Source organism: Daphnia pulicaria, chromosome 1, assembly GCF_021234035.1.
Source record: "Daphnia pulicaria isolate SC F1-1A chromosome 1, SC_F0-13Bv2, whole genome shotgun sequence".
NCBI lineage: Eukaryota > Metazoa > Arthropoda > Branchiopoda > Diplostraca > Daphniidae > Daphnia > Daphnia pulicaria.
The window spans coordinates 7752848-7772224 of NC_060913.1; the positions used below are offsets into that span (position 1 = coordinate 7752848).

The 19377-nt window shown below is 40.4% G+C and overlaps 6 protein-coding genes across 6 annotated transcripts; 2 read left to right on the forward strand and 4 right to left on the reverse strand.

Moving 5' to 3' along the window:
* Window positions 1-86: 86 nt before the first annotated feature.
* On the reverse strand, window positions 87-2266 carry LOC124313753 (protein singed wings 2-like). Its single transcript, XM_046778567.1, has 4 exons — window positions 1228-2266; window positions 1003-1161; window positions 766-879; window positions 87-704 (listed from the first exon to the last, which is right to left on the reverse strand). The coding sequence occupies exons 1-4, from the start codon at window positions 1843-1845 to the stop codon at window positions 435-437; spliced, it is 1161 nt and encodes a 386-aa protein (XP_046634523.1). The 5' UTR covers window positions 1846-2266; the 3' UTR covers window positions 87-434.
* A 1143-nt stretch (window positions 2267-3409) lies between these two features.
* On the reverse strand, window positions 3410-8251 carry LOC124313523. The gene is made up of 7 exons (XM_046778492.1): window positions 7342-8251; window positions 6467-7281; window positions 5930-6400; window positions 5503-5861; window positions 5319-5434; window positions 4619-5147; window positions 3410-4545 (listed from the first exon to the last, which is right to left on the reverse strand). Exons 1-7 carry the CDS (start codon window positions 7379-7381, stop codon window positions 4353-4355), a joined length of 2523 nt encoding a protein of 840 aa, XP_046634448.1. The 5' UTR covers window positions 7382-8251; the 3' UTR covers window positions 3410-4352.
* A 539-nt stretch (window positions 8252-8790) lies between these two features.
* LOC124313513 (protein AF-9-like) lies at window positions 8791-12657 on the forward strand. The gene is made up of 5 exons (XM_046778482.1): window positions 8791-9030; window positions 9143-9320; window positions 9387-9622; window positions 9682-9849; window positions 9918-12657. The coding sequence occupies exons 1-5, from the start codon at window positions 9019-9021 to the stop codon at window positions 11874-11876; spliced, it is 2553 nt and encodes an 850-aa protein (XP_046634438.1). The 5' UTR covers window positions 8791-9018; the 3' UTR covers window positions 11877-12657.
* On the reverse strand, window positions 12301-16332 carry LOC124313519 (eukaryotic translation elongation factor 2). Its single transcript, XM_046778487.1, has 12 exons — window positions 16183-16332; window positions 15390-15717; window positions 14913-15327; window positions 14734-14842; window positions 14457-14571; window positions 14003-14389; window positions 13781-13941; window positions 13606-13722; window positions 13219-13543; window positions 12908-13167; window positions 12729-12849; window positions 12301-12665 (listed from the first exon to the last, which is right to left on the reverse strand). Exons 1-12 carry the CDS (start codon window positions 16183-16185, stop codon window positions 12472-12474), a joined length of 2535 nt encoding a protein of 844 aa, XP_046634443.1. The 5' UTR covers window positions 16186-16332; the 3' UTR covers window positions 12301-12471.
* Window positions 16333-16491: 159 nt separating this feature from the next.
* Window positions 16492-17408, forward strand: LOC124313818 (40S ribosomal protein S15-like). Its single transcript, XM_046778624.1, has 4 exons — window positions 16492-16566; window positions 16782-16867; window positions 16940-17174; window positions 17241-17408. The coding sequence occupies exons 1-4, from the start codon at window positions 16558-16560 to the stop codon at window positions 17352-17354; spliced, it is 444 nt and encodes a 147-aa protein (XP_046634580.1). The 5' UTR covers window positions 16492-16557; the 3' UTR covers window positions 17355-17408.
* LOC124313742 lies at window positions 17243-19375 on the reverse strand. Its single transcript, XM_046778556.1, has 10 exons — window positions 19188-19375; window positions 18932-19105; window positions 18771-18863; window positions 18584-18712; window positions 18407-18520; window positions 18233-18344; window positions 18026-18173; window positions 17891-17955; window positions 17633-17823; window positions 17243-17571 (listed from the first exon to the last, which is right to left on the reverse strand). Exons 1-10 carry the CDS (start codon window positions 19254-19256, stop codon window positions 17422-17424), a joined length of 1245 nt encoding a protein of 414 aa, XP_046634512.1. The 5' UTR covers window positions 19257-19375; the 3' UTR covers window positions 17243-17421.
* Window positions 19376-19377: the final 2 nt, after the last annotated feature.

Below are 19377 nucleotides of genomic sequence, written 5' to 3' on the forward strand. Positions count from 1 at the left end.
ATTCGACAACTTTTGTTTACAAATTTTTAAAAATATCAGACCTGAAACTTTTACGACATCAAACAAGAAAATCAAACTTCAAACACTGATTTTAAAATACCAGTCGCCAGCTGACTAAATTGTATTATTTCATGTTAAACAAAAATTTTGATTGACAAGAAAGATGTGAGGCAACAAATAGACACACACGACACTGACGAATGAATAACCGGTAAAAAGGCGCTGGAGCAACAAATAACAAGTAAATACGTCACAAAATTTTGCAAAAGAATAAAAACTTAATTTGTACCATGAAGTAGAACAAAATTTTATGAAACAATTGAGCTGCAAGCGCGAAATGGTTATACTCTATGCATGCACGTGTAAAAAATTAATATTTTGGATAGACCAGAGCTTTTTGACATATTTGTTAAAAAAAAAAAAACTAATCAAACTTATGGCAGTTTGCTAGCGATCCACGGTAGTTGCCCCGTCTTGCGATAAGCGTAATAGTCATAAAGGAGTTTGCCGATGGTAGCCAGAGTTAAAAGAGCCAAGATTACATTTAACACATCCATAAGATTTATAGCGTTGTTTCCCACAGTGCTGCAAACGCTGGTCAGCTCTACGGCAATTACCTTTTTGCCAGCGCTTTCCCCTTCTGCTGGGCCGCACGTGACATTGCTAACATCTTTGACCAGCTGTTTGTGCTTGGCAATAAACGACTAAAAAAGAATACGTGATTCGTATAGCAATTACTAAAATTGAAAAATCAAATCAAATTACCTGAAACTGGGTAATGGTAATGCAGTCACATTTCCAGGGATTGTTACTAAGAAGCATGCGAACGCCGTTGATGTCTTGATGATGAAATACATTATTCAGTGCATCTGTAGGGATCTGCAAAATAAAATATTTTAAAAAGCCAGTAAATTTTTATTCCATTATAGAATCCCCCAACATTCCTCTGAACTCAACAGATAAGAATACCTTAAATTTTTTAGGTAACTCTATTGAACTTACTTCTTTTAGAAGGTTTCCTTGAAGACTTAACAGACTAAACTGTTTGATCCAATCAGAATCCTCCAAGCTTGAAATTGATTGGATTCGGTTATTGGCTAGATATAAAACAGTCACTCTGCTGTAGCTGGGATTTTTAGTTAGCTCACTTACATCTTCAATCTATAGTAAGATTAAAAATCAAATGTTTATCTAATTAATTCAAAGTGTTTCAACATTTATACTCACTCTATTGTTGCTCAGATCCATATGAATGGTCACATTTTCTGGAAGAGTCTTGGGTATTTCTGTTAATCCAAGGTTGTTACAGCTAACCCTGACTGTGACATATTGATCATCTTTGTGAACATGAGCTAATTCACACACACAGCGCTCAGGACACCTGGCATCCACATCATGAATTAACTGCAAGGCCTTCAAGATTTGAGTTCCATTAAAAGTTTGGGGTGAGGTACATTGTATGTTTTCTGGGTCTTGAAGCTTGTCATTCAATTTAAGTAGCCAAATCAAATGTTTTGAACAAATGATCAAGTTATTGGATAGCTCCAATGTCTTGAGATTGGGGAAATAAGGAGTTAAATCATCAGGAAAATCTATTTTTGAATCTGCAATGAGGAGATGTTGCACAAGTTCAGATTTTTGAAGGTCACCATGAAGCGGCAAATGTCCACCATTCCAAAGTTGGCTGGCTGATGTTAGTCTTGTGCAATTCCAAACTGTTTCTTCTAAATGGTTTTCATAACACTGGCAAATATCTGCTGGGCAATGCAAACTAGAAGAATCAACACCGAGGAAGCACAACAACAAACTCAAACAGAAATGGAGGGAAAACTTCCTTGAAGACATGGCGCTTCGATAAAAACACGACCGAGTTTGACTCCAGTGGATCAAGACATTTTTATATAAAGTCTCGACGGTTTTATATTTCCACAAGCGTTACCAAGCTATACGCGTGAGCGTATACACGTTCGTGAATCGAGTGGCCCTCACTCACTAGTCTAGTCAAGGTCAACCTTCTCCACCTTTCCACTGCAAAACACACTACTTCTGGATTACCAATATAATAAGCTGCTGCTAAAAGACCTTCGAATCGAATGTTTGATTCCTTTTTCGTTCTCGGATTTGTTGTTGTTTTTCCGACTTTCACGACAGCAGCAGACGAAAAGTGGTTGTATGAGCTTGACCTATTTTTGACAAGCAGCAACTACTCCCTCGCGCAGGCGCTCACGTTTATGATCTTGAGTTCCTTACGTCGCGTTCGTGACAACGAATTCCTTCCCTTGAGCGGAAGACCAAGAACACTGCTCTCAAATATTGGCTGACGACTGAGCCAACCTACACTAGTGGGAGTTGGAGCCATGCGGTGTCCAATTCCGCACCAAGGCAATTCTCGTCCCTCCTTTTCCACTGTTGTAGCGTATCAGTATTTCGTTTAGAGTTCATGGAACAACAACTTTCCAATCTACAATTGCCATTGGTTTACACCCTCGTGAGTTTTTACTCTTTCCCGCCTTGTAATGAAGGTCAAACAGCACGTCATCGCATACCCAATTAGTTGACTACGACGTCGGCCAGGTGGAGAATGAAAGGTCTATGTCGTCATTAAGGCGTTCCGCTGGTGAATTACCCCCAAACGGGATATGAAAAAAAACAACTGTAGAAAACCATTAAGCCCCTTTTGTTCAAGGCCTCTTTCACACGCAACACAATCGAAAGATCTGGAACATCTGACGCAAGTATATGTGCATAAGATTCATTCATTAGCCATGTGAACTTGAGCGTTACCTTCTTTCTGTTTATCGGTCAAAGTCACTTTGAAGGGAAAGCTGAACCCTACAACTCGGGAAATGAACTAGCTGATACTTTTCAATTGGTTTTCGTCACGCGGAAATTTTATATTGCTCAAAGTCAACCAGATATCGCGCCATGTATCAGCTATCTTTCATAAAATTCGAAACGTCCGTTGGCTGGAATGAAATGTGACCCACTTTGCGGGACCCACAACTGTCAGACCTTCGCGCTCCATCATATTACCCCCACTCAGTCAGGTTGATTATATGCGCATTCGAGATATAAATATACCGGATATCTTGGCCACTCTCTTTACACAGCGGAGAGACGGCTTTGAAACTATGAAGTAATTCATCACGGAGCGCATGAAACATTTTTTCAATTTTTCGTTAATAATTGGACTTGAGCCGACAAGTTCCGAGATGAAACCTCATGAGCCATCTAACGGACTGAATTACATAAAAAACAAAAGAGATTAAATGTGTCGATGTATAAAACCACACACACACACAAATCTGTTTTTTTTTCCTTTTTAATTATATTCAATTAGATTCGGTCTATAAATCTGTTTTTTTTTTGTTTCTTTTAAAGATTTTTTTCCCTTTTTCTTAAATACTTGTCAGAATAGTCACGCGCATGTGCGCGTGTATGTTCTCTTTTCAGCAGAGGCGATATGGAAATGGGACAATGTTTTTCGCAACTTAAAAACATAAAAGATAAGGAAATCGATGGCATTATTCATCAGTACAACAATTTAAACAGCCGAACTTTTCATCTTTCACGTTACATTTAAAAAAAAAGGGGAGAGAAGATATTGGGTGAAGGCGAGAGATAACAAAGAGAGAAGAAAAGTCGAGATTGAGGAGAGTGCCCAAGTGCAGAGGGGAAAACATGTGGAAGGGGAAAAACGCGGGTATAGGCAGCGGAAAGTTGTGTGCTTTCAGGCAAAGATAACTTTTACAAACAAAATGGCCCGCACTTTGCACTGAAAGTCACACAAAACTGTACAACGATATTTCTTTTTTACCTCTAGCCAAAGAAAAGGAAAATTAATTCTCCCATTTCTCCAGAATGGTATGCACGACAAGGGATTGCGTAGTGTGTGTGTACAAATGGTTACGGGGACCTCGTTTCTTCCATCGGGGAACGCAAATCCTTTTTTTTCCGCGGCCCTTTTGTCGCAAAGTGCAACGTGTGATAGCACAACAACAAAATCCAAAGGTCTCTTTCTCTCTTTGTCTCTCTCCAATCACTCATGGAAAACAACAGCAGCTGAAACCACATTCAAGAATAATAAAGTGTTTGTTTTCAATTGAGGGAAGGGAAGGTAGGGCAAAAAACAGATTGGCGCGCGAAGAAACAAACATGCAGAACCAGTAAGACGAGAGAAAAGAAGGCTCTTCCTTTTCCAGGAAGGGGAGTTGTCTGTTTTCTTTTTTTTTTCTTTTTTAAGGGGTTTAGTCGGCTAGCAGGCTTGTCTTGTTCTGTTTCTTGATTGACCTGTTCGTCCGACTTGGTTTTTATTAACACCGGCTTTACTCGTATTCAAGAGTTGGTGCCAATCAGCTGACTCGTTGCCGTTTCGAAGAATGGGCGTGGCTTAGCTCGGCTCCTCCGTCCAACCTGGACATCATGTAACGGATCTGGGGCATGTACTGGACGACATCCCGCACATTGACCAACGATATTTTCTCACCGCCAAGACTACTCACGCTGCTGACCTTTCCCGCTGACTTCAAAACCTGCAACTGCTGACTGATATTCAAAAATATTGAGAACAATTAAAACTTTCATTCAGACGTTAAATGCACTGATTATTCAAACTTACGGATTGGCCTCATAAAGCGTAACTCCTAGACCGTCCTGTAGTACTTGCTTACACGTTTGGTGTCCCAGATGAGGAAATAAATAAGCGGCCATGTCTGGTAGGGCAATCATCAAATTGTTGTAGACGTATTGCCGACTATTGACACACGGCACTGTTTGATTTTCTATCTGGTACAGCTGTAGCTTAAACGGAGGAGGTTGTGGAGATTGTTGTTGCTGTTGAAGAAGCGGCTGGTGTTGCAACTGAGAGTGGTGTCGTTGCGCAACGTCGTACTGCGCCTGAGGCTGGTGGTAGGAGCGCGACATTCCATGTTGGTTTGTTTCGGATGACGATTGATGAAGTCGACTGGAACCTTGAGAAGCCATGCTACTATTATTTGGCATAGACGAAAAAAGAGGATGGCTTCCGTTGACAGGGATGAGCGGAGGAGGTGGTGGTTTCGGTGTCGACGAAGAGGAGGAAGATGAAGTTAACGATGAGTGAACCAAGTTCGAACTTGGAACAGGTAAACCGGGCCGAGGTGAAGCTCCTGCAAAAATATCGAATTATATTAAGTCAAAATCAAGAGAGCGGGCTTCGAACCCTAAAAATTCATTGACGTCATCACTGGAAAAACAAGATAAAGTCACGTTTTTTTCCCATACGGACTAGAAAGGACTTTGGACGCACTACTTTTTAATAATCATGAAAGCAAATTTACCTGTGCTACTTCTGGAGTGGGGGCTGCTGCCTGGTACCACTCCGGTCAGTGGTGATTGGCTGCTAGAATAGGCAGAGCGGTTCATCACCGTTGTCGATGACGATCCATGGGGAAGCCTTGATGGAACAAAATCGAGTTATCATAATCTCACAACAAGGGAAAGCTGATTAACTCAATAACAAACCTGTGGTGGTCAGTGTGAAGGCCGTTAGCTCGCAGTAGGCTATCTAAAGAAGATCCCCCTGAAGAATGGGCCTGGGATGGTGGCGGCGGAGGAGGCGGAGGTGCAGGTTGATTCCGGTGCGACTGAGCTTGCTGTTGCGATTGTTGCTGCTGCATCATGCCTGCAACAGCCTGGGCATATTGCATCATGTTAAATGCTCCCATACTAGAATGGTGAACCGGCATATTTGGCATTAGCATAGCCGTTACAGCGTGTGCTCTCGCTGCCGCCGCGGATTGCGACTGCAACACCGTGGCCAGATGGGCAGAAGCTGCTGCTGCTGAAGAAGTTGGAGTGCTATTCGAAGCATTCTGTTGTTGCTGTAATTAATAAACATTCGTTCAATGAATGAATGAAATCAGAATCAAAGAAGTCAAAGGCGGTCTACCTGATGAACAGAGGCGTAGGAGTTCATGGAACTCCAACCATTGTACAAGGCGGAATTGGTACAGGTGGGAGGAATTGGAACAGCCGACCGGGATGGAGGGACAACACTCGACGCTTGATGAAGTAAAGCAGAGGCCGACGATGTTGAAGGCAGTCTTGTGGCAGCAGAGCCCGCTGACGCTGCAGGATTCTTTTGTATGACTGAACTTGTTTGCATCGTCACGGCTGCCGTATTACTATTGACAGGTAAGGGTGGGGGGCTACCACTAGGTTTGTTTATCCACATGCTGATGCCAACGTTGCTGGATCCCGAAGCTCCGTTGCTTGGTACATCGAGCGAAGAACGGCTGGGCCAATAAAGCTGCAAGTCTGTTTGAGCAGGAAATTGCTGCTTGATATCTTCAACGCTCACAGCTGAGTAAGAATCGTTCGAGAAGAGTTCGTTCCGGATTCCTTGAACTTTACAACACAACTAATTTCGAAATGGAGAGAACAAAATTAACCCATTGAAATCGATAGATTTTAAGAAAAGTATTACCTTTAGATAGGCCAAATCCCACCCAGTAATTTGAATGGCTCGTCTGTCCAAATTGCCCGTTTCTCCTTCAAAGTAGAAGAGAGGAACGTACTTGATGCCACTGATCACTGTGTATGGTACAACGGATTCTCCACCAATACGGAAAAATCCGCATCGGTCTTGAGGGTCACATGACTTTCGCACCAATTTGTCTCTACAAGTCTGCAAGAACTGGATGAGTTCTAATGCATCATCCAAATTGATGATCAGGTCACGCACGGTAAACAGTTCTCTACCATATTGACAGTCACAGTGCTTCACGTTGATTTCGTTCAGTAATCTTGCTTCGATTTCACTCACGTAATAGCTCTGGATGGATACGCAGCCGGACAGTTCTGGTCGCAACACATTGGTAAACATTTTTGCAATACACTGCTCCAAAACACGCACGGAACATAATTTTTTATCGTCCCTTCGGTAAATATAGGGAATGTGCACTGATGAGTTTGTCCAGCCGAATCTTCCTTTGGCACTCTCTAAATCTATTGAAACAGCAGCAGCATTGTTCAGCTTTTCCTTGTTCATGGCGTCAATAACTTCTTTGGCACCAACACCAGCGGAATTTCTGGAAAAGTAACCTAGTAGAGTTCCTGGCATCATCCGAGATGCTGCTGGTACTCCACCTTGTAATGGGTTGCTGCTTGTTCCAACTTGTCCAACAGCTGTTGCAGCTGATGACAAGTTTGCCATCTTGACTCGATTGGCCTCAACCATCTTTGCTGCAAGTAGATCAATCTCTTCCTGATCATCTCGCTTCTCTTGTTTCACTGCTGCACCTAAGGAATATAAAATATGTTAAATGCACTAAAAATATTATGATATTCTATCAAACTCACTGCTATTAGAAGTCATTTTTATTCTGTCAATTTCCACCATGGGTGGATGTATGTAAAAAGCAACTCAATCGGATTTACACAGTCCTTCCTTGGTCATAACCAAGAAATGAGTTTGACAGAAGCATTTCACCTATCGAAGTCACTGTCCGAATCCAATATCGGACTGGACCCCTTATGAGAATAAATTTCAAAGAAAAATAGTCGTTAAGATGAGAAAAACACTTTCAATAAACACTTAGCACGGCACTCAACACGAATCGATGGGAAGTCTGTCTTTATCGATAGTAATTATCCAAATATGTTTGGTTGCATTTTGGTGTTGGGCTATCAAATTTTGCCATGCTCTTTTCACCGTGTTTTCCACCCTTCAATTAAACAAGTCAGACAAGGTCTTTAGTGCGAAATTATAAGTTTTTCTAAACACAGCCATCGAAGCTAGGCTCTCAAGTACATAACATGTTCCGCCATAATGTTTCTACCTAAGCGAGACTTGCTGTCTGAGAAGTGGCGCCACTCGTTAGTGAAAGTTGGAAGCTCCTAGCCGGGACAGACTAGGAAATAGCCCTTAGGCGTGAAATAAAAAATGAAAAAAACCCCTACGGTCATCTTGTGGCATTCCTCAACTGTTCAACGACCCCACCCGGAAAAATCTATACTGTACAACCTCCGCCGCGATACAATAATGTCTTGTTTACTTCAACTTGAACCGAATTTTCTTTTGTCTTGCTTGCTGTCCCCTAGCTCTAGAATAAAATGTGTCACACAGTTGCGCAATAACAGCTGAGGATAGACGCAACAATGCGTTTCTCACTATATAAAACAACTGGGCTCTGGCAAACGGGACTATCGACATATGCAGAATGAAGCACATTAAAGTTTTAAAGTGATCGAAAAAAAAACATCCGCAAAAACACTAATCCCCAAAACGGATTACATGACCAAAAAATTTAATAAATTAGAAAACTTCTCATTATAAATTAATGGCTGATTATTATAATGATTATAATAATCTGCAATATAAGCTAATTTTTTTAAATCAACGTTCGAAGAATCAGAAATGCTATATGTTATGATCACTATACTACCTATTGTTTTTTTGAAAGATTTATATTAGATAGACCATGGATAGACTTACATCCGAATACAGACTATTTAAGAATAAGAATACACCCTCATAACTAGAAGCTATAATGAATTATTCTGTTCCCGCTAGCCGCTACCATACTCTCGATTTCCGGCCATTTACCGACGATGACGTCATTTCCCGCTACTTCATGTTAGCTAATTCTTTCAGGGAAAACCAAAGTGGATTGGTTTTCTATTTTCATAATTGTACAAATAATAAACTAAAAACTCCATTGCTATAAATAAATTACTGTCTATAAAAAAATAAAATATATAGGCTAAAATGTGTGTGCGAAAACGACCTGCTCCACTTGGACATAGCCTGTAGGTTTGGTGTGCTCACCAAGAGCACCTCCTTCGTCTTGCGATAAGAGATGGCGTTTAATTGCAACATGGTGGTACTTGATTGTGTGTTGGGCCATTGATTATTTCGGTATTTATCAATGTTGTTTTTTCCCACGAACAACGAAATTCTTTTAATAAGAATCAATGTTAATGTGATCCATTGTGAAAACCATTTGTTTTGTTTAAGTTTTTAAGCTTCAGCCAAAAATGGCGTTTTCTGTAAGTTATGGCACTGGACTTTTATTTGTTGTGTTACAAATTATTTTGTTTTGGCTTCATCAGAAGCTAAAGAAAAACTAGGAAATTTATTTACTATTTCTATCTTTTCTAGTGTGTCCAGATCCAATTAGTATTAGGTCACAAAGCAAATTTACGGAACAAGAGAACTCCTCAAGGATTCACTCATGATTGGGAAGTTTTCATTCGAGGTCCAGAACGAACTAATATTCAAAATTTTGTTGACAAAGTAGTGTTTTATCTACACAAGGACTTTCAAAAGCCAAAACGAGGTCAGTTTCAAATTCAAAATTATACATGTGACCCTTAGCTCTAGTAACAATTCTTTTTCTCTTCAGTGGTTAAAGAGGCCAATGCTGAAGGAGCTTATGTGGTTAGAGAATCTGGCTATGGATGCTTTTCACTGCCCATTGAAGTTTATTTTAAAAATAAGGATGAACCTCGCAAAGTGAAGTTTGAGTATGACCTGTTTCTACAGTCAGAAGGACCTGCCATTAGTCATGTTCGCTATGAAAAAATGACTTTTAAAAACCCGTCAGAAGATTTCAGGATGAAGTTAATAAAGGGTGGAGGAGTAAGTCTTGATGTTTTAATTAAATTTAACATTAAGCTTACAATACATGATTTATTAAGGTGGGAGTTATAAATGGTGAAACTGGAACTGTTTTGACATCAAATGAGAAAGTGGAAGAGCCACCTCCCGTACCTGCAACAACATCGACTCCAGCCGGGTCCTATAGTTCTGGTGCCAAAAAACCCCCAGGAACAAATGATGCCTCTAAAAAGCACAAATCGTCAAAAGTATGCCCAAATTATTTAAATTCGTACAATAAAAGTTTCTCTAATAATAATGTTTCGTTAACTCGTAGGAGCCCAAAACAGAAGCCTTTAATGATTTGTTTGGAACACCGGCTAAACCCGAAAAAGTAACAGGATCATCAACTGATGGAAAGAAATCTTCCAGTCGAGAATCATCAGCCAAAAAGGATTCTTTACCGTTGGCCAAAGAATCAAAATCTAGCAGTAGTGGTAATTCGAGCAGCAATATTGTCAAATCCGATTCCAAGCGGGAGAAACCGGATAAAGCGGAAAAAGAATCAAAGAAAGAAAACGAAAAAATCTCCTCTAAGAGTTCGAAGGAAAAGGAGTCTGAAGGAAAAGGAGACAAGAAGAGTCGAAAAGAAGATAAGGTTCGAGAAGAAAAGGAGAAGAGCAAGTCATCCAAAGAAAAAAGCAAGAAAGCAGACAAAGAACGTAAAGAGAAAACAAAAGATCGCGACAAGGATGGTAAGGACAGTAAAGATAAAGAAAAGAAGGACACCAAAGATGCTAAAGAGAGTAAAGAGACAAAGGAAATTAAAGAATCCAAAGAAGTTAAGGAAATTAAAGATTCGCGTTCTAGCAATACTGTCAAACTCCAGCAGAAAAACGAAATGAAAGTTAAAGAAATTAAGGAAGATCCTGATGTGATGAAAAAAATGTTCAGAGACGAGCCGGAAATCAGACAGAAAGCATCTAAGGATGATAACGAAAGCAAAAAATCAAGTCGAGAAGACAAAGAAAAATCCAAGTCAACTAAACCAGAATCCAACAAATTCAAACTTGACAAGATGAACGACTTGTTTAAGGATACGAGCAAATCAGAGAAGGAGAAAAAAAGTGAAAAATACAGAGACAAGAAAGAGGCCACTGCCAAAATTAAGATGGAGCGTCCTTCATCCGCCTCATCGCTGACAACCTCAACTCCCCTTCCCGTGCCTACAAAACCAGAAAAAACAGGAAACAAGTCGGAAAAGCGAGAAACAAAGAACACTTCTGAACCGAGTAAAACCTCTCGTCCTGATAAAAAGAAAAATGCTACGCTTGCTGCTCCGATAGTTCCAACCCCGTCTCCAGTTCCGGAAGACGTTTCGTCCAAAAAAAATACAGCAAGATCAAAAGCTGCCGAGAAAAAATCGAGGGAGAATGGAACGACAGATAAGAAAGTCAACGAACGTAGTCGCGATAAAGTAGAAGTGAAACAAGAGGTCGTAAAGAGAAAACAACCAGAACCAGAGGTGAAAAAGGAAATTATTGTTGCTCCTCCTGTAGTACAAAGAGTCGAAGAAAAGGTCAAAGAAGTTGACATAGTACGTAAGATTGAAGAAAAACCAGTTAAACGGAAGAGGGTATCGTCAACCTCATCCGCCTCATCCGCTTCTTCATCTGTGTCGTCTTCTTCTTCATCCTCATCTTCTTCATCATCATCTTCCTCGTCTTCTTCTTCTTCGTCGTCATCGTCATCGTCGGACGCTTCTAAACGTAACCCCCCTAATACAACTTCTGTTGCTGCTTCTAAAGTCGACATACGTCCGGTGGAGCATGAATCTGCTCAAAAGAAGGATAAACCTGCCATAATCGAAGATGACTTGGGAACCAGGCCAAGCAGTCTTAGTTTGGCTAGTAATGTTCAACGCTTAAAGTCCACAGATGATCGAAAAAAAGAAACGAAAACGGAGAAAAGGACTATTACTCCTCCAATAAAACGAAAAAGGAGTTCAAGTCCTGATCCAGATTCTGTTGTAACAGCCGATACTGGAGGTGGGGATTCGGATATCAAGAAGGTAAAAGTTGAACTTCCAGAACTGTCGCTATTTACACCAGAGTACCTGTCCCAGTTGGTTGAATTACAACAGAAGATTGGGAGTCTCAATGATAAGGAGATTCAGCGTATCGTTGATGTTGTTAAATCAAGCGGAGCCTATCAGATTTCCAACACAACTTTCGACTTTGACTTGTGCGCACTGGACTCTGGAACAATTCGACGGATACAACAGTGTTTAACCTGACCATTCCTCCTTATCAATATGTCCCTTATACCTTTTCCCCGTAATTGACTGTTGTTTATTGGCCTTGAAATTTGCTGTAATATACTCGTCAAAAATTCATTATCACGCAAGTTCGGATTGACACATTCTGTATCGTTTCACGTTACTATTTCTGAAAATACAGGGGCTTTTCGTAGTAGCCCTACGAACGACAAATCCTTATTTTTGCTATTACAAGATAACGACATTTTCTAATTTATCGAATAGCAGAAATATTTGAAATTTAGTTGAGCCTAACTTATTTGATCAATGTAGCAGAGCAATTAAAGCCCCCTTTATGGCCTTGAATGATGTTTTTATTATGAAACACGTTTCATTATTAACCCATAACGAATCCATACCAGGAGACGTGTTACGTAACATATACAAATAAGACGATTGAATATAAATTTGTCCAGAGCCCATGTATTTCTCGATATCAATAATATTTGCACAAGAATGTTTAGAATGCAATTTAAACCCAGAAACCTAATAACGCGTAAATTGTTTTTACTCGAATCCAATTCAGAAAAAAAGCGAGAATTCGACAGGGCCCTGGTTGCGCATCGCCTTTGCTTTACAGCTTGTCGAGATAGGAATCCAAAGCTGGGATTCCTTCCTTCAAGCCCTTGCGTTTGCGCGTATCGGTGACGACCTGGCCAGGCTTTGTTGTTGCCTCGAATGGACTTCCGGGAAGAATCTGCCAATGGTCGAAGACGCACTGAGGAAAAGCCTGTCCACCAGTGTTACTACGCAAGTCAGCGGTGAAACCTATTGTCGAAACAAGTGAAGTATTAATACCAGCACATTAGAAAATGTAGATTATTAACCTACCGAAAGATTCATTGACAGGCAAATATGCCTTGACGATGAACATGGGAGTACCGGCAACCTGGGACTCTTCGAAAACGTGTCCACGACGACGATTGAGCACACCATAGATACCACCGACGGCCTAAAAAACATTTGGGTTAATTCACTCGCAACCTTAGGACGTATAATATACCACTCACATTTTCAGGACACTGAATCTCGCACAAGTAGACGGGTTCCATCAAGCGAGGTGCAGCGGTCAAAACACTGGCGTAGAAGACACGGCGAGCAGTAGGAATGATCTGGCCACCACCACGATGGATAGCATCAGCGTGCAGGGTGACATCATGAATGTTAAATCGAACACCACGCATGTTTTCGTCACAGAGGACACCCTCCTTGGTAGCCCATTGGAAACCGGCAATAACCGAATCCTTGATTTCGTTTAAGTATTGGACTCCTAAAAGAGAACGTAATTAAGAGCCCAATAGGAAATTTATTTGAAATATACCCTTTGTAACGTCCATGAGAAGGTTGGGTCCAGTAGTGTCAGGTCCAAAGCACCAAATCTTACGGGCTTCAGTCACATCATATTCATATTTGTCAGATAAATAGCGACCACGAATCTTGAAGTCGTCACGTGCGTTGACATCTCCCTTATCGATATCTTCGGGCAAACCATCGGGCATGGGGACAGCCTTCATGTACAGACGATTGTGCTTGTTGGGAGACTTTGACAGACAGACCTGGTCAGATTCTTCCGAAACTGTCTCACGATAGGAAACTACGGGGTCGGACTTTTTCAGTGGGATGCAAGCATGGTCCTCCTCCAAGTCCTGCACACAAAAAAATTATGCAACACTAGATGACAATATATTTTTTTTAAATAAGATCTTACCTTAAGGCAAATTTCCAAGTGAAGTTCACCAGCTCCAGCGACAATGTGTTCTCCAGACTCTTCGATGATACATTGGACCATAGGATCTGACTTGGCCAAACGTTTAAGACCTTCAACCTAGAATAGAATATTGTTGAAATCACAGTATCTAACACATCATCTTACAAGTAAATACCAATTTAGGAAGATCAGCAGGGTTCTTGGGCTCGACGGCAACACGCACGACGGGTGAAACGGAGAACTTCATGACACGCAAGTTATGGGCATCCTTGAAGGTGGAGATGGTACCAGTCTTGACCAAGAACTGATCAACACCAACCAAACCGCAAATGTTTCCTATTGGTAAAAGATAGTTTTGAAAACAAATCCTCGAGTCAAAGGATAATATTTCACTAACCGCAAGGGACATCCTCGATGGCCTCGACGAAACGGCCCATCATGAGCACGGTACGCTGGATAGCTTTCTCGTACAAGTCGGCCTTGTTGCCGGGAACGTAGTTAGGGCCCATGATACGGGCCTTCATACCAGTGCAGACCTTGCCAGCGAAGACACGTCCGAAGGCGTAGAAACGACCCTTATCGGTGGTTGGTACCATTTTGGAAATGTACATCATGAGAGGGCCGTTGGGGTCGCAGTTCTTCATGGCGACAGCGGATTCATCATCCAAAGGACCTTCGTACAACATCTCTGTACGGTATTTCTGGGCCACAGCAGGTGATGGCAAATGAATGGCAATCATCTGAAGCAAAGTATCTCCAGCAGGGAGCCATTGACGAACGACGGCTAAAATTTGAACAGAAAAATAAAGTTTAGTTTATATCTAACAGACAAGTAGCTGAAACCAACTAACCTTTCAACAGGTTCTTGCCATCCTTTTCACGATCTTCCAAGCTCAACTTGATGCCCAATTTGGTCAACAGAGAATCGGTTTCTTCTTTCTTGTAGTTCATGATAGCATCGAAAACCTACGATTATAATAAATTTAATTAGAACACTTAAATTTACGAGCGAATCTTAGCATGTGCACAAGAATCAGTTAGAAATTTACTTCCTCAACATGATCAGTACAGGTCTGTGTTTATCATCACAAAAATTATAATCAAACAATAGGACATTTAGATCCTTACCTTGTAAAGGGGATCCAACACATACATATTGAAAGAACGCTTGTTGTCGGCGTCTTTAGTTTTTGACCATTTCTTGGTGGTAGGGTTGAAGAAGTTCTCTCCCCACAAGCTATTGAAGTAATATACATTGGTTATGCTGTTGATTATTCAGAGGAAAGGCATTTTTTTTCTTAACTTACCGGTTCATCAGCTTAATGGTGTCAATCTTGAACTTATCTGCATACATCTCGGCAAACTGCTTCAATGTAAAAGCCCAGCCGTGCAGACCAGAGCCGAAACCAACGCTACCTTTGCTTGGGTCAACGCTAATCTCACCCATGGGTCCTTCATCATCAGCATAAGTAGCAACAATGACGTTGACGTTTTCAACAATACGCTGGAAAGTTTGGTAGAGAGCTTCCTGGTCAAGTTGGAGCTCGAGGAGCGCACGGTCCATTTTGTTCATGAAAAGGATAGGCTTGATACGTTCACCAATAGCCTGACGCAACACAGTTTCGGTCTGCACACAGACGCCAGAAACGCAATCGACGACGACCAGGGCTCCGTCAGTTACACGAAGAGCAGCTGTTACCTCAGATGAAAAGTCAACGTGACCTATTTTTTTACACAACAAAAGCATTAGTACAATTTTAATGAAGTAATAATATGATTCCTACCAGGTGAATCAATCAAGTTGATCAAAAAGCCTTTCTCAGTGGATTCACGTTGTTCAGGATTGGTGATGAAAGCACAATCCTTCTCAGACATCTCAAAGTACATGGTCACAGCAGTTGACTTAATGGTAATGCAACGCTCCTGTTCATCTTTACGGGTGTCAGTAAAGCGCATTTCACCAGCCTTGGCTCCAGCGATGATGCCAGCCTTGCCAACCAAAGAATCTGTCAATGTAGACTTTCCATGGTCAACGTGAGCAATGACAGACATGTTACGGATGTTCCTCTTCTTGTCCATCATGACACGAATTTCATCTACTGTGAAGTTCACCTGTAAAAATAATACAAATGACACTTTATTCATAATAACAATGACACTTTAAATGAATTTCATCTAACAAAACAGATTTGCCTTGTCCCTCAAGCTAGACCCCAAATATTCTTAACTGTCAACTTGAAGGGAAAGTTAATAAGGGGAATCAACCGAATACCGGAAAAATGTACCTGATGCACTACATCTTATCAAATACTTCTAACCATTATAAAAAGCATACAAAAAACTGGTCAAAATGTCGGAATACAACGACATGACAAGGAAATCTCACATCTGTTGTAACAACCCGTTATCTTCCCCATCTTTTCTTTCCAACGTGTCAAGACCCAAGTCATGAGAACACGAATATTAAAATTAATAATAACGAAACGAAAAGACCCTGTCGAGAATCTATTTCCCATTCAATAAAATCGCCATCGCTTCATAATTATAATGATGATATTAATTGTTAGAATTCTTTACCATTTTCGATGATATTGGATAAACTGCTGCCGAAGTTCACAAGAAGACGGGTACAGAGAGAGCCCGTCTAGAAAAAGAGGACGATGAGATGGTAGAGACCTCTAAAGTAAGCTAAAAAATCACCTCCCTTTATTAACAAAACCACGTACTGTCCGCGTTGTCGAGCAACAAATATTACATTTTTTGTTTCTTTTCGAGTTAAAAGTGTAACTGAAAATTTTCCTATTTTCTGAAATAAATTGTTATGATTTAAAAAGTTATTTTAATTGAATGTGAATATTTTCATTTATTTCTATGTGAACCCTAGTCAACAGTGCGTTGCTAGTTCACTTTTTTGCCGTCACTTTTTGCAGTTCGTCCATTGCAGTTAAAACCATGGCTGACGTGAGTATTTCTTCTAAAATTTAGATTAAATCCAAAATAATGTTTGACATCCTTCGTTATTTGTACATGAAGAAGTTAGAAATTGCTGAACAATTCAATTTTACGTCTTATAGTGGGGAAATTTGTGGAATGGATATTACTTTACATGGTTCGGGAATCGGCTTTTTTCCTCTTAGCACTAATTCACTCATGTTTGATATTCTGTTTGATGGTAGACCGAAGATCCGACCAAGAAGAAGCGTACCTTCCGCAAATTCACCTTCCGCGGGGTGGATTTGGACCAGCTGCTGGACATGTCCATGTAAGTTTTGCATTTCTTAATTTTCTGCTAACTTCAGAATTAGACTAATGACTTGTTGGATATGCAACATAGGGATCAGCTCCTTGAGATGCTGAGCTCCAGAGTCCGTCGTCGCTTCCGCCGCGGACTTAAGAGGAAGCACATGGCTTTGTTGAAGAAATTGCGAGGAGCCAAGAAAGAAGCTCTTGAGAATGAGAAGCCTGCAGTTGTCAAAACTCACCTTCGCAACATGATCATTGTCCCAGAGATGGTTGGATCCATTGTTGGTGTTTACAATGGAAAAGTCTTCAACAGCGTCGAAGTCAAGGTAGCCGATTTTCTTAAGAGCTTCTGATGTGCAATTCAACTAATGTGCTTTGATTCTTTTTATTAGCCTGAAATGATTGGACATCATTTGGGCGAGTTCAGCATCTGTTACAAGCCTGTCAAGCACGGTCGCCCAGGTATTGGTGCCACTCACAGCTCTCGCTTCATCCCATTGAAGTAAATTGCAGTTGATTTGTCACTTCAAGGTCAATAAACATCCTTCTTGGCCTGAAAACTGTTTATTTATTTTATTTACTGGAGTACATCCCTAAAGCTGGGTGCTTGTGAAAAGAACGGGTCTTAGTGTTTGTCATCTGTGCCGAATTGTTTTTAGGTTTCTTGGTTTGCTGATTCCCTTTGATTTTGGAATTTGGTTCATGTTGAGGAGAAGTGAAGTTCTTTAAGAAATAGGTGTTAGTAAATTCATTCAAGGATGAAAGGGTAGCTAGATAGAAATACCTTCATCCATTCCCCTTTCAAAAGTGCAATGATATTTGCATTTGGTCCAAAGCCATATTCATCAGTAGATTGAATTTTCTTTGTGAGCTGTTCAAAGTCTTCTGATATCAATTCAGTTGCGTTCGGTTCAGGTTTCGGTAGCAGTAATTCAACGCAAGCTATAGGCTGCATTAGCATTCGTAAATCATCACCTTAATATCATCATACGAACGCAGTTAATTATTGAGCATTACGCTTTCATGTGTTCTGCATACTTACAAGGAATAAGAGCATAGGTTGCGAAAGTGTTAATTTCCTTGGCTATTAACAGGGTTTCTTTGTTCCTGAATACAATTATTTTCAAATGAATTTAGTATTTCCCGCAAATTTATTGCCTTGCTTTCCTAATTATACTTGGCTAGTTTGCACAGAGCTTCCCAGCGGTAGCTGTTAGCAGACGTGTTCGTATCGCTAGAAAGCAAAACGCATCGGCCATATGCGTACGACCGACACAAATCCATTGGATAAGTTACTGCTGTGATGGTCAGGTTCTGTGGAAGGTCTAGAAAAAGATTTGTTTAATTAGGTATTTGAAATGAATTTTGTAATATAAAGGTATACCTGTTTGAGAAGGGCGTAAATCAACAAACAAGTCTTCGACTTTCGCAACCACCTCGGGACCGTTGTTAGGAAAATTAAATTTTAGATCAAAAGGACGCCTTTTTGCCCAACTCTGTGAAACATGAATGTACAGTATAATCAAATACAATTATGTCTCGCATAAAAAATACCTACTTTACAAATAGCTTCCATGGAAATATCGAGTCCCTTAATTGGTAACGAATGAACGCGAACTTTTTCCGACACTACAGAATCCTTCAAGAAGTTTTTGTTGCCGATCTCTAGGACCTATATAAGTAAAATAAATGTTATAGTCACGGAATAGTATAACATCAACTGGTAAAAAAGTACTTGAATCTGAACATTGGATGCATCACGAGTGGAATGAAAAAATTCGTCGATTTCTTGTTCAACTTTTCCTTCCCAATGAACGGCTATTATGGTTATCAACAATTCTTTTTCCTTCTTTTCTTTTAGCTCCTGTTAAATTATCAAATGTTACATGAATAGAAATATACATAAAAAGGTTATGCCTTGCTTTGAACTGTTTGATTGTATTTTGCAATGCAGAACAGATGTTGCTCAACAGTTTTTGCTTTTTCTCTATCAAATTCGACCCGAACCCAGCATTCTGTAAAGTAACAAAATACCATCAGGATAAGACAGATGCACACTCATGAAGTATGTGTTATTTTGTACATTGTTGTTAATAATTTTAATGGTGTCGTCAAAAGCTTTGTTAAATCCAGGAAGAGAAAGGTGCTTCATGTCTTGCAAAGACAGTACATTTGTAAACATATTCTCTCCGACAATTGCCATGCCAAAATGAGTCCATGAAGTTGTTCGGCCCAAGACGGCTGTTTCCTTCAGGATCTACAATTTGGCAGGAAATGATACTATAAAGTAGCAATCGACCACGAATCTTTTTTCATTTGTGAAATGTATATGCTGTTACCCCAAGAACAGTAGTGAGACGACAGTCTCGGGGTAGAAATTTTCGGTTGTCTACAATGATAAAGCGCATTTCACTCTGAGTCTCTGACTAATAGCTTCTTGATTGTGAAGATCTCAAAACTTGAGAAAACGTGGGTCAAGAACGTGTGTTACTCTTACAAAGTTTCAAAAAGAATGAGCGCCTCAATCAG